The 14,739-nt window shown below is 47.5% G+C and overlaps 1 protein-coding gene and 1 non-coding gene across 2 annotated transcripts in view; both read left to right on the forward strand.

Annotated features, from left to right (window-relative positions):
- Window positions 1-2,067: 2,067 nt before the first annotated feature.
- Window positions 2,068-2,174, forward strand: LOC119873469. The gene has a single exon (XR_005365060.1). It is a non-coding gene; the product is annotated as a U6 spliceosomal RNA (small nuclear RNA).
- Window positions 2,175-12,050: 9,876 nt separating this feature from the next.
- ABR (ABR activator of RhoGEF and GTPase) overlaps window positions 12,051-14,739 on the forward strand; it is a 186,263-nt gene continuing 183,574 nt past the window's right edge. The window contains exons 1-3 of the mRNA XM_038548426.1: window positions 12,051-12,482; window positions 12,573-12,713; window positions 12,777-13,233. Coding sequence (XP_038404354.1) covers window positions 12,165-12,482; window positions 12,573-12,713; window positions 12,777-13,233 — 916 coding nt within the window. The 5' untranslated portion in view covers window positions 12,051-12,164. The remainder of the gene's footprint in view (window positions 12,483-12,572; window positions 12,714-12,776; window positions 13,234-14,739) is intronic.

Genomic DNA, 14,739 nt, shown 5'->3' on the forward strand with positions numbered 1-14,739 from the left:
TTTGTTTGTTTCTCGCCTTAGCTCTATGAGAGAAGCTCACCCCTGTGTATCCCATTTTCTTCCCAAAGCTCAGGGTTGGAGATCACTCCCCTACCCCCATCATCCCCACCTCACTGGAGAAGTAGCCTTGGTTAACTTGTCCTTTCTCCTCCCTCTCCCTGTTTTCCTCTCTCTTAGACACAGAAACTAATGCTTATGATCACAAGTGTTAGTCCTTTTAAGCCTTGTCACTATCTTATGAAGTTGGTAATACTATGATCCTTACTCTGCAGATGAGGGAAGTAGGGCACATGTCATTGACTTGTCCAAGGCCACACAGCTAGGAAGGGGCAAGGGTGGTGGTGGTCAGGCCCAGGCTCTCTCTCTGGTTCATAACCACTGTGCTTTTCTGCTTCTCCAGACTACACACACACACACACACACACACACACACCACCCACACTCTCCTGATCCTCTTGTGATCTGGACCCAGCCACCGGAAGCAGGGCATGATTTAGGCTTCTGAGATGTGCGCATTGCCTTTCCTGGACTTCACAGCGCCCTTTCCTGCTTACCCATTCAACAAGTCTCACCTTTCCATGATGATCACGCAGCCCTCCCCTCTGCTGCCCTATCCTCAGCTCCTCCTGCTTTAACTCTTCAATACCCTTTGGCGATGGATCCCTGTGCAGAGGAGCTTGTAAGCTCTTTAGGTGTCAGTCCTCTATCAGTGACACTAGAGAGAGGCTTGCTGATTCAGACTGGGAGCCCCCCGCCCCGCCCAGGCCTGACCCAGGATCCCAGATGGGCAAAAACGGATGGCTATACCGGAGCAGCGTGTTCACTTCTACACTGGGGAGTCTTTCTCTTTCTCTCTCTTTCTCTCTTTCTCTCTTTCCTTTCCTTTCCTTTTTTAAAGATTTTATTTATTTATTCATGAGAGACACAGAGAGAGAGAGAGGCAGAGACGCAGGCAGAGGGAGAAGCAGGCTCCATGCAGGGAGCCCGGTGTGGGACTCGATCCCCGGTCTCCAGGATCACACCCCAGCCAAAGGCGGCGCCAAACCTCTGCGCCACCGGGGCTGCCCCCTCCCCCTTTTTAAAAGGTTTATTTATTTATTCTTGAGAGACACACAGAGAGAGGCAGAGACATAGGCAGAGGGAGCAGAAGCAGGCTCCATGCAGGAAGCCCGATGCAGGACTGGATCCCGGATCCTGGGATCCCTTCCTGAGTGGAAGGCAGACGCTCAACCGCTGAGCCACCCAGGCATCCCAACACTGGGAGGTCTTGTGGTACAAACACAGAAGTGTTTACAAACCTTGCCTTCAAACACAGAAGGGATTTCAAACCATTTGCTCTAATTTCCCCATTTTACAGATGAGGAAACTGAGGGCTACAGGGGTGATGTGGTCTCCCCAAGACACCAGTTGGCCCACTGAAGCCTTGCAAGTCCAGCCCCAGGTCCTCTTCCCTCCACCCCCAGATGATGAAGCACATCATTGTCAGAGTGCAGTGGCCTCTAGCACCAAATGAGGGCAGGCATGTGGTCTGGCTTTCTTCAGAACATAATGGAAAAGATGTGGACACAGGGCAGTGACTGACATCTCTCTCTGCCTCTCAGTCTCAGAATGCCAAGGGCTGTAGGGCAGTGATTCCCAGATGGTGGTGCTCACCCCACAGGGGGGTGGCCCATGAAATGATTTCAGATGGTATCTGTGTTTTTATTTTAAGAGTAATGTACTTATGTTAATGGTCATTAGGGAGGTATACAAGTAGATGCCAAATCTATTAACATTTATCATGCCTGTGTATGACTGTGTAAGAGGGGGCTCAGTAACTAGAAATCCGGTCAACTAAATAGGAGCATGGGGGGATTTGTTAACTGGAAAAAGCCTTCTACGCAGATGACCGAAGTTTGGGAAGTGCTGTTGTGGAGAATACCAACCATTTTACAGAGGCTTAAACCAGGCACTTGCTTCTAGTGAAAAGACACAGTCTCAGCCTCATTAATTACCAAAGAAATGCAAACTCAAATTAGAATGAGATAAAATTTTTCACCTTTCAGATTGATAAAGATTATAAAATTTGTTCTCGCTTCAGCAGCACGTATACTAAATTTGGAAGGACACAGAGAGGATTGGCATGGTCCCTGGGTACAGATGACATGCAAATTGATGACAACTCCTGTGAGGCTGTGGTAGGAGTGATCAAGTTGATGTTTGTGAGAACAGGAGCTCTTTTTTGAGATGGAAATAGGAGAAGGAGAGTAAGTAGAAATTCTGTCATCCTGAATATTAATTGGAAAAGCCACTATAAATTCATCGTGGGCTGAGCTGTTCAGGTGGAGGCTGATGGAGTGGGGCAGTGGAAAGATTCACCTAAAGCAGAACAGAGATAGAAGTTTATTGAATACATGGCAAGGGGGCCGCGTGTAGGACAGCAAGAGAGAGACTGTCTGCCAGGAGGCAGAGCTGGGGGCTGTAGTTCAGGCGGGGCCTGAGGAGGCATGGGAACGCATAGAATTTTCCTTTGTTGGTACATATGCCCTGTTGTACGTTGCCCATTGGTCAGCTAGCACTTGCAGCTATTTTGAGGTGAGTCGCTTGATGACTCTGTTTGCACTCACCCTGGTGGTCACTGTGGCCTTTCTACCTCACACAGCTTCTGGTGCTCATGATGGTTGCCTAAAAACAGCCTCTACATTCGTGATATAGTTTAAATATAAATATTCCCTAGCTTTTTCCACTGAAAGGACCTATCAATAATGACTAATGCAATAGAAATAAACACTTTGAATACTTTAACTGACATCTCCAAGTACCATTTCCCACTAAAACAAAACTGGGCTCTTTGGAGAAATGGCGGATTTTAGGTGTGGGACAGGAAATACAACAGACAGGAAAACATCTGGAACATCTTGTCAAACAAGAAAACAATAAAGCTATCAAAGACCACTAGACTGATGTCAAAAAGCCTAGAAAGCCCAGCTTGAAGAGGCTCCTGCTGACCAAAGATGGGACAATTTGAATACCAATAAAGATAATAGCTACAGTAGAACAAAACATGAGTGTATATTTAAATCCCTAATTTAACTATTATATTAAAAACAATTCAAACCAAAATAAAACCTCATTGTTGCCTTTCAGGACACTAGTAAACCAACTCATTTTTTTTTTAATATTTTATTTTCTAGTAATCTCTAAACCCAATGTGGAACTCAACCCCACGACCCTGAGATCAAGAGTTGTACAGTTCACTGACTGAGCCAGCCAGGCATCCCTAAACCAACTCATTACTTAAAAAAAATTGGAAATAGGGGTATCTGGGGTGGCTCAGTTGGTTAAGTGCCTTAAGTGGCTCAGGTCATGATCTCAGGGTCCTGGGATCCAGCCCTGTATCAGGCTCCCTGCTCAGCAGAGAGTCTGCTTCTCCCTCTTCTTCTGCTTGGGAAGTGCTCCCTCCCACTTGTGCTGTCTCTCACATCCATGTGTGCTTGCTTGCTCTCTTTCAAATAAACAAAATCTTAAAAAGTAATAATTAAAAAAAATTGGAAATAAAGGTGAAAAATCAAGCATGTATCATGTGTTTTCTGTATGAACTGTATCTCTGGATAACCAAAGGGTTGATGAGGGAATGTTTCCCTTTATAGACATTTTCTAGCTACTAAATGAAGAAGGAATGGTTGTATAACACCATTTGCAATCATCAGCAATGGCTACTAACTTCACAAGAAGAGACAAGTCCAGACATGATGACATTTTCCCAAAGAAGACATTCAAATGACTAATAGGCACATGAAAAGGTGCTCAGCATCACTAAGCATTAGGGAAATGCAAATCAAAACCACAACGGAGACATCAGCTTGTACCTGTTAGGATGTCTGTTATAAAAAAGATAAGAAATAACAAGTGTTGGTAGGGATGTGGAGAAAAGGAATCCCCAAGCACTGTTGTGAAGAATGTAAATTGGTGCAGCCACTAAGGAAAACAGTATGGGTGTTCCTCAAAAAATTAAAAATAGAACTGCCATATGATCCAGTAATCCCACCTCTGGGTAAAAATCCAAAGTAAATGAAATTACCATCTGGAAGAGATATTTGCCCTCCTATGTTTTACTAATACATGCTACAACATGGATGAACCTAGAAAACATTATGTTAAGTGAAATAAGTCAGAAAAGTCCGGAAAAGAGCTAGTGGCTAGTGGGTTGGGGGGAATATAGGGAGTGACTGGTAATGGGCACAGGATTTTTTTTTTTAGTTTTATCTATTATTCATGAGAGACACAGAGAAAGAGGCAGAGACACAGGCAGAGGGAGAAGCAGGCTCCATGCAGGGAGCCCGATGTAGAACTCGATTCCAGGGCTCCAGGATCACGCCCTGGGCTGAAGGCAGGTGCTCAACTGCTGAGCCACCCAGGATTTCTTTTTAGGGTGATGAAAGTATTCTGGAAATAAATAATGGTGATGGTTATACAAGTGAGAAAATATACTAAAACCACTGAACTGTACACTTTAAGATGGCAAGATTTATAGCAGGTGAATGGTATCTCAATAAAAAGTCAAAACAAAAACATAAAAGCCCCAAATAATTCTACGATAAAAAATTACTAGAACTAATGTGTAAGTTTAGCAAGGTCTCAGGATGCAAAGTCAATATACAAAAAAACCAATTATAATGTTATAGTCCAATAATGAACAATTAGAAATGAAATAAAAGACAATCGCATTATGATAGCCTTTAAAAAATAAAGTACTTAGAAATTGAGCTAAAGATGTGCAAATCTACACACTGAAAACATGCAACATTGCTATGAGCAATTGAAGAAGACTGTAATGTATGGGGAGATACACCAAGTCATGGTTTGGAAGACTTAGTATTGTTAAGTTCTCCACAAATGTATCTGTACATTCAATATAATCCCAAAGCCCAAATAGACTTTTCTGAAAAATCCACAAGCTGATTTTTTAAAATATTTAATTTATTTATTCATGAGAGACAGACAGATAGAGAGAGAGAGAGAGAAACAGAGACATAGGCAGAGGGAGAAACAGGCTCCATGCAGGGAGCCCAATGTGGGACTCAATCTTGGGAATCTGGGATCCCCAAGCCAAAGGCAGATGCTTAACCACCAGCCACCCAGGCATCCCTACAAGCTGATTTTAAGATTTATACCAAAAGTCAAAGGACCTAGAAATAGCAAAGACAAATTTTTAAAGGAGCTGTTGGAGGGCTTTACTACCTGATTCAAGACCTATTATAAAACTGTGGTAACAAAACAGTGATATTGCTGTGAAAATAGACATATACACCAACAAAACAGAATGGAGTCTACAAATAGATCCACATTTACATGGTCAATTGACTTTTTACAAAGTTCCCAAAGTAATTAAGTGCAAAAAAGAGTCTTCAGGGCGGCCCCTGTGGCGCAGCGGTTTAGTGCCGCCTGCAGCCCGGGGTGTGATCCTGGAGACCCGGGATCGAGTCCCACGTCGGGTTCCCTGCATGGAGCCTGCTTCTCCCTCTGCCTGTGTCTCTGCCTCTCTCTCTCTCTCTCTCTCTGTGTCTCAATAAATAAATAAAATCTTAAAAAAAAGAAAAAGAAAAGAGTCTTCATACTAAATGGAGCTGCAACATTGGATATTCACATGGAAAGACATAGCCTCTGCCCTGACCCTATATCACGCCCTAAATTAACTAAAAGTGGATTGAAGACAAACACTAGACCTAACAGTATTCAAATTCTAGAATAAAATGTAAAAGAAATCTTTGTGATGTTGAGTTAGGCAAAGATTTCTTGAACAGGACACAGAAAGTGCAAAAAAAATTATGAACTGTAAATTTTATATATATAAACTATACAATTCTATTTATTTATTTATGAGTTTTATTTATTAATTTATGAGAGTTTTAAATTTATTTATGAGAGTAAACTATACAATTTAATATAAGCTGTAAAAATTAATAAACTGTACTTCATCAAAATATAAAATGTTTTTTTTTAAGATTTTATTTATTTATTGATGAGAGACAGAGAGAGGCAGAAACACAGGCAGAGGGAGAAGCAGGCTCCATGCAGGGAGCCTGATGTGGGACTTGATCCCAGGTCTCCAGGATCAGGCCCTGGGCTGAAGGCAAGCGCTAAACCGCTGAGCCATCGGGGCTGCCCAAAAAAGTTCATTAAAAAAATGAAAAGGCAAGCTATAGACTAGGAGACAGTTATTTGCAAAACATGTTCGACAAAAGGCCTGAATAAAGAATATAAAGAACTATTACAACTCAATTATAAGAAGACAAATGTCCAATGTAAAATGAGCAAAAAGATATGTACAGATACTTCACAAAGAATATATACAAATGGTCGAGAATCACATGAAAAGATGCTACACATCACTTGTAATCAAAGCAATATAAACTAAGATGGGCTAAAATGAAAAGACTCAGAACACTAAGTATTGCAGAGGATGTAGAGCAATGGGAGGGACCCTCATACCTTGTTGGTAGTAGCAGAAAATGGTATGGCCGCTTTTGGAAGCAAAATCTTATCAAGTTGGGCAGCCTGGGTAGCTCAGCAGTTTAGCACCGCCTTCAGCCCAGGGCGTGATCCTGGAGTCGTGGGATTGAGTCCCACATTGGGCTCCCTACATGGAGCCTGCTTCTCCCTCTGCCTGTGTCTCTGTCTTTCTCTGTCTCTCTCTGTGTCTCTCATGAATAAATAAATAAAATCTTTAAAAAAAAAAGAAAAATAATCGTATCAAGTTAAACATACAGTTGTCATACAACCCAGCAATCCCATTCCTGTGTGGGGTTTTGTTTTTGTTTTTGTTTTTGTTTTTGAGAGAAATGAAAAAGTATGTCCACACAAAGACAACCCAAATGTCCATCAACTGGAGAAGGATGAACAAATAGGGGTGTATTCATAGTATGGACTACGCCTCAGCAGTAAAAAGGAAGGAATGATCTAAACTTTACCAACTCTCTTAATTTCATCAAACCATAATCCATTTATCTGCAAGATGATGATAATACTTCTGTCACAGGACTTATGATAGAGATTGAAAGTGATAAAGTACCATTAAAATGCCTATTCTCAATCCTGGGGAGAGAGGAAAGGGAGGAATGAAATAGAAATACACTTAACATAAATGAGACTCAAAAACATTATGCTAAGTTTCAGCACTCAGCCGAAAACCACAAACTGCATTTATTCATATAAAATTACAGAAAAGGCAAAACTATAGTGACAAAAATTACAGAAAACTGTGGTTGTTTGTGACTGGGAGCTGGGGGAAGGGATTGATTGCAAAAGAACATGATGGAACATTTTAGGGACTCCTGGCTGGCTCAGTCATAGAACATGTGACTCAGGATTGTGAGTTTGAGTGCTATGTTGAGTATAGAGATTACTTAAAAATAAGAATCTTAAAAAAATAAAAGGTGGCATAGGATACAGTTTTAAAAGTCCAGGTAGGGTATTGATCATTCATTCAGTCATCATTTATTCATTCCTCAGCAGATGTGTCCTGGGTTCTGGCTGTTTGGCACCATATTAGGTGCTGTGACAGTTGGAGGAATAAGAAGTGACAGCTGGCTAGAGCCAGAATTTCCTCCAGGAGCCCTGTAATTAATTACAGTGTGGGGTGACTGGTGTTGCAACCAAGGTAAATCCCTCTGCAGATAAGCATATCTAACTAGACCCAGGAAAGGGAAGGCTTTAGAGAAAGTCCCAGTTGAGCTGGGCTTTGATAGATTACAAAGGATCTTATCAGGTAGAAGAGGAAGCAGCATGACCAAAGAAGACATGAGAGACCAAGGAGTAACTGGGGGAATGGTGAAGCACCTTGTGCGGCCATATCAGAGAGGGCACTGGGAGGCTGGAGGGTGTCTTAGTGGGTAAAACAGAGAAGGAGAGCAGGAAACGACACAACAACCTGGTGCGGGTATTTTAGTCAGGAGATTATCCCAGAAAGCAGAGGGGAGGGAGACAGACAAGAAGAGAAAGCCAAGGGAGATGTCATTATGGATTGGTTACCACTGTGAACAACTGGGGCTCGTTCCTATTGGACCCCTGAGTAACCATGTAGAGTATATCTCAGAAATGCCTTTCAAAGATAGTAGCCTTGGACATTTATTAAGCAGCTCCCATTTCCACTGTCCCTGGGATGGATATTAACTTCCGCTTTAGCAGTTTCCGTCTGGGATGCCATTGACACGACTTTGAAAAAAAAAACCCTGGGGCAGAAAGTGGGAGAATCATAGAGGTAGGTGCTTGAGACCACAGCAGCCTGTGGGAGGTACCCATGCCAGCTGCAGCAGAAATCTGAGATGGGCCAAAGGGAGATGGATCTGCTCAAAGGGTGACTCAGATTAAGAGACTGAATGCGTGCAGCAAGTGGAAGAAAAAGTTCAGAAAATGGGGTTGGAAAAGTAGGTTGGGTCAGAGATCCATTGTGAAGTGTCTTATATGCATTGTTTAAACTTTATTTGCTAAACTCTGGCACCTAACAGGTACTCAACAAATATATATTTTTAAAAGATTTATTTATTTATTTATTTATTTATTTATTTATTTATTTATTTATTTATCTATTTATTTATGAAGGATAGGTGGGGGTGGAGCAGAGGGAGAGGAGAGTCTTTTTTTTTTTTTAAGATTTTATTTATTTATTCATGAGAGACACGGAGAGAGGCAGAGACACAGGCAGAGGGAGAAGCAGGTTCCCTGCAGGGAGCTGGATGTAGGACTCGATCCCACCACCTCGGGATCATGACCTGAGCCAAAGGCAGCCATTGAACCACTGAGCTACCCTGGCATCCCTAGAGGAAAGAGTCTTAAGCAGATTCCCTGTCAAAGGCAGAACCCCATGCTGGGCTCAATCTCAAGACCCCAAGATCATGACTTAAGCCAAAACCAAGAGTCCAACGCTTAACAGTTGGTGCTACCCAGGTTCCCCTACAAGTGCTCAGTAGATATTTATTGAATGAATGAATGCTGATGACAGATGCACCTGGGCCAAACCTTTGCAAATCTACTGGGCTTTAGAATCCATCAGACTAGCTGTGTGACTTCTAACCTCTTTGATCTCTTTCTCTCTCTCTCTCTCCCTCCCTCCCTCCCTCCCTCCTTGAATATAATACCTTCTTTACAGAGTTTTGGTGAGGAATTAGATGAGATCAAAGATGTATGGCAACTAGAAGTATGGACTCAATAAATGTCAGCCACTCTACCTCTGCCCCCATGATGACCCAAAGCCAAGTAATAAAGCTGAACTACCCACCAGCTAGAGACAATGAAGGTTGCTCCTGGGATCTGTTTACAGAAGATGTATGCTGGCATTTCCAGCTATATTGGTCCTCACGGAAAAAATTAGTGGTATTAGTAACAACTTCCTTGGACCAAAAGGGAATCATACTGCTGTTTTAATTAAAGGACAGAGTTGAAACTATCCTCCTAGGGAATTTACAAATTCAGAAATTGATGCTTGTAGTAACTGATGGGTTTTTTTTTTCTTTGTGCATTTAAATGTACCTATTGAAACATCTTCTAATCAATATGCTGTTGACTGGGATCATCCATCCTTGCTGTGCTGCATTTCTCTCCCATTCTTAAATTTTAACAGAAGCCAAGATGCTTGTGGACTCTGTTTGATGGAATACCTCTGCACTGGTTGTCTGTAGGCATTGGGGGATCCTCAATCCTTCCCACAAGAGATTGTGGCGCCTCTGGAGATGTAGGGAGAAAATATAAAGCTAAGGTGGGAGAGAGAGCAGCTTGAGGAAGTAGGTGAAGGACTGAGAAATCACACAGACTGGGGAATTACTCAATTAATGTATCTTAAAACATCCATTCCATCAGTTTGACACAAGACAAACACTATGATGAGTCATGCCACTAGCACACCATTTTTTTTTAAAAGAGAGAGGGAAGAAAGGATATTGGGAAAATGAGTAACACAGACTTTGTCAAAGAAGGAAATTCCAGAGTTGAGAAGCCTCTGTGGGAAGCACATCTGCTCCTAGTCTGGAGTGATTCACAACTGGAGAAGGAGCAGGAACCACAAGGTGGAGATTCATTCATCTGCCCGCTTGTTCATTCATTCATTTCTTTCATTCAACAGTGATCAGTTATCTCTCTGCCACACTCTGAAAGAAGCAGCAAGAATACAAAAGTGGAAAAGACACAGACCCTGCCCTTGAGGGTTATAAAAGCAGGGGAAACAAAAGATGTCACTAACAGTTATAATAAAGTGGAGTAAGGGCAAAGATAAAGACATGGAGGAGATGGAGTGGTGGTAGAAAGAGGAGGGAGAGGGGCCAGAAAAGGGGGCCACTTCTCAGAGGTGGAGATCCTTTAGCTGGGTCCTAAAGGAGGTTGGAATTCCCCAGGCAGCAGGAAGTTGTGCCTGTGTGTAGGGATGAGGGTTCCAAGTAGGAGGAAAAGTCACCCATAAAGAGGGAGATGTCTTTGACGACAGTGTGGAGTTGGTAAGTCCAAAGCACAGGAGGAAGGCAGAGCAGTGGGCAGAGACCATGTATGGGAGGGCCTCCTGTATCCCGCACAGTCTAGGCATCATCCTGTAGGTAAGGAGGAGCCATTGAAGAGTTCTGAGCAGAAGCATGGCACTATCTCAGTTGTGGCTAAAGAATATCTTCCTGGTATCTTTCCAATGGCCAGCCTTAAGGGATGTATTTTTTTTTTTTAAGAGTTGTATTGAAAGGGATTGAAGAGTGGGAGTAGGCTAGCCTGTTCAGACAGTTCAGGTAGAGACAAGTACCTAGGTGGTAGGTGGCTTGAGGGAAAGGGTTGCTGAGTTTAGCTCTAGGCCCTAAAGGGCACTGTCTGCAGGAAGAGTTTGCAGCTGCCAAGTCACTTAGTCTCTTAGAATATCAATTTCTTCATCCTTGAAATGAAGGAAACGTGAATCACCGATAAGGTCCCCCATTGCAGCAAGCACGAGACAGGTTATCCGGATCTCTCTGTGCAGACACCGGGGCCTTCCCTAAAATCCTGACAAGAGGAAGGGCAACGCGCGTGGCGGCCGAGTGCGGAGGGGAGGCGAAGCCGGAGCCCCCCCCCCCCCCCCATTCGCTCCACCGCCAGTGCCAGCCCAGGCACCTGTCCCCAGCTCCTCCTTTCTTTTCCTCCCTAGGGGACTCGTGTGAGGTCACAGCGAGGAGGTGGAATGGAGGGCCCTCTTAGATGCCCAAGTGTCTATGGCTCCCGCTGCCATGGTTTGTCAGGCGCGGGTACTCTCAGCTTTGGAGTCACAGGGGGCTCCAGCCAGAACCCCTTGAAGCTGTCGCCCTTGCCCATCTCTCCGCCGGAACAGCTCTAGTGAGCACTGGAGAGAATGCTTTAAAAGGCGCTCGCATAAACCAAAGTTCACTCCCCAGTTTTGAATTAAACAGCTCTGTGATCTTGGACACATTAGCTCAAGGCGCTCAATAAATCCTGGGGAAGGACAACCCCGCTGGTCGGCGACCGCGCCCTCTGACACCTGCCCCGGCCGCCGCGCGCCGCGCCTCCCCCCGCCGCCGCCCCCACCTTCTCCTCCTTCCCGGTGCGAGGCGCCGCGCCGACTCCGGGCGGACGAGGCTGCGCAGGGCCGGGCGGCGGAGGGCTGGCTGCGAGCCCGGTGCGCCCCCGCCCGCTGCCTCGCCGGGGCTCCCGCCTCCCTCGGCCGCGCGGCCCCGCGCTCGGATGCAGGGAGCCCGCGCGGACGGCGCGCGGCGGCGGGGAAGGTGCGAGCCCGGCCTCCCGCCCGCGGCTCCTAGCGTCCGCCGCGCGGCTCCGGGGGCGCCCCCGAGGCCCCGCCCCCGGCCCGCCCCCGGCCCCGCCGCGGCTCCCCAGCCGCCGCAGCCCTCGGGTCTCCGGGCCCCGCGGCGGGAGCTGCACGCCGCAGACTTCGCGCGTCCTGCCCAGGGCGGGCCCAGGGCCCCCGACGCCCGCCTCCGCCGCGGGTGGCCGCTGACGTCAGGAGGCGAAACCCAGAAGAAGGGGAAAAAAAAAAAAAAGGCACAAGGGCGGAAGGGGTAAAACTTTTATTTTTTTCTCTTATTTTCTTCTAGGGCTGAAGTGAAGGGCAGGCGACTGCGCCCGCGAGGGCTTCCGGGAAGAGCCCGGCACAACCCCGGCCCGCTGCGCGCGGGGGAGCCGGGCCCCGGAGGCCCGAGGGGGCGGCCACCATGTGGGACCCCCGGGACTTTGAGCGGCACTGGCGGGCCCAATTCCCCGGGGAGGAGGCGCCCGTCATGCGGCTGGACTCGGTGCTGGACGTGGAGCGGGAGCTGGAGCGCTGCAAGCTCAACCTGAAGCGGCTGCAACAGGTGTTGGCTGAGGAGAAGTTCAAAGTCTCCTACCTGCAAGCGGCCCTGGCCAGGGAGAAGCGGGACGTCGGCTGCGGGCGCCCGGAGGGCGGACGCGGCGGCAGCCCGGGCGCTGGGGCCGAGGAGCCGGCGCCGGCCGGGCGGGAGCGGGCGCCGCCAGCGCGCACGGAGGACGGCGCGGCCGGCGGCGGCGCGGACCCCCCAGGCCCCGGGCGCGGGGACGCGGAGGTGGCCGCCACGGCCGAGACCCCTCCTTGCGCGGGCCAGGACCTTCACTCCTGGCCGGGGCCCGCGGGGGCAGGGGGCGCGGTGCGCAGCTTGACCGCCGCCATCCACCAGCAGCTGTTGCAGCCGCGCCTGCTCTTCAGGCCCCAGGAGGAGCACGCGCCCCCCGGCCACGATGGCACAGTCCCCAGCGCCCGGGGAGACGAGTTGTCCTCCGGGACTCGCGCGGGGCGGGGCTCGGACGAGGGCGAGCCGGACGCCTCGGTCGCGGATGATGGGGGCAACAGCAGTGATCACGACTTCGAGATGGTGGATTTGAACGAGAAATTCGTCCTCGGCCACTTACTCGTGGCCCCCTGCCGGCTCGGGGGCCGCGATGAGGCCGAGAAGCCGGCGCGGGCGGGCAGCCCCCATCGCTGGATGCACCTGATCCACGGGGGCCGGCGGCAGCAGCAGCAGCAGCAGCAGCAGCAGCGCCGGAGCCGCGACCTGGAGCAGCTGGAGGCGGAGGCCAAGGACGGGCGGAGCTCGCCCCTGGCGGCCGAGGAGCGCCCCCGGCGCGGGGCTCGGGAGCACCTCCCTCCGTGGCGGCGCAAGAGGTTCCTGCGGGTGCCGGAGCGGGACTCTCCCAGCCACAGCTCTCCCGAGAGGGGCAGTGACTGTAGCCACAACAGCTCGGACCACGAGGACGGCTTCTCTGCAGGTAGGCGCCCCCCTCGCGCGTCCCGGGGGCTCCCGGCCCCTTCCTGCACCCCTCCCTGACTCACCTTGTTGATCCTCAGGCGCTTGGGAAGAAGGGAGATAAAATGTTTCTGTTTATCTTGAAATCACTTGTAGAACTGAAAAAAAAAGAAAAAAAAAACCCACTAAGATTGTGCAACATGATTTCTCCTCGAGGATGTTTGTGAAAATAGGCAGTATGGCTAGGGCCAGGGGGTGATGGAATGGTGTGCTTGGCTAGACCACGGGAGGAACCTTTCTTTTCAGGCCTCAGCCCTTATGCTCTATTGTAAACATCACCGCCTTCCCTCCCCCCAACTCCTCTTCCACTGGTCGGTCAGATTCCTTTGCACTACATGATGGTACCATTCTCGTCACAAACTACAGTGGTTCCCCTTTTCCCCCAGATTCCTTGATGTGAAAGTTTAAATCTTTCACTTAATTTTTGAACTTCTCTCTCCATCTTTCCCCAGCCTGTATCTTGTATTCTGGCCAAACTGAAACATCCTTTCACTCAGGGAAAGGTACACAAATCCTCACTATCCCCTCCCTTTGCTGGCTGCCCCCTTCCTAGAAGGCTGCATCTGATCTGTCAGCTTCCAGGAGCCTGAGTGGGAAGGGGAGGGCATAGAACCATAGTTTTCAAGCTGGCCTAGTGCCCAGAGATCATGTCTAGTGCAGTATCTTCGTTTGACAAAGGAGAAAGCTTAAGCTCCGAAAGATTAAGTGCTTGTTGAAGTGCGCTGAGACCTCTACTCGAGCCTTCTTGTCATTTGTTGTTTCTCCTCACATTTGGCCACTATTTTGAGGACAGGACCTGGTCCTAGCCATCTTTGAGTCCTCTTGTGGCAGTCCGTATGGTGCCTTGCACATAGTAAGTGCTCACTAAATATTTCTTGAATAAATGGATGATTGCTTTGAACTGAATGTCTCCTAGCCACCGAAGTCCTCATAGGTCAGGGAGTAGGAATGGGGCTAAGGAGCAAAGGACAGATATGGATGGGAGGATCACCTGTCATTGCTCCTTTGCTGCCCCTGGAACTGTCAATGTCTCCTCAGTCACTGGGAAAGCATAAATTGATGTCTCGTTGGGTCAGGCTGTGATCAGGAACATAAGATGCCTTCTTGCTTGGTGAAGGAGAAAAAAAAAAAAAAAAAAGAAATCACTGATGCTGGGATTGTTCCAAAATCTCCATTATTAGATCTTATCTGGGTGAGTTTGCATTTGAATGAAAAACTGTCCACTTTGCTAAAAGCACATTTGGAAGGTCCATCAAGTCATCTGTTGTGATCAATTACACTTATTCATTAGCAGAGATTGGCTGCTTTTCCCATAGGTAATGCTTTTGATGTCCATGCTAGTAACATTTTTATGTGCCCCTTTAACTTAAGGAAAGAGTCTGAAGATTTCACTCTAGTGCCAAGTTCCAAATACTCCATGGAAGCTACCCAAGTGGACCAGAGCTGCCTCAGAGCTGGCTCCAATCCC

This window comes from Canis lupus, chromosome 9 (assembly GCF_011100685.1).
Source record: "Canis lupus familiaris isolate Mischka breed German Shepherd chromosome 9, alternate assembly UU_Cfam_GSD_1.0, whole genome shotgun sequence".
Taxonomy (NCBI): domain Eukaryota; kingdom Metazoa; phylum Chordata; class Mammalia; order Carnivora; family Canidae; genus Canis; species Canis lupus.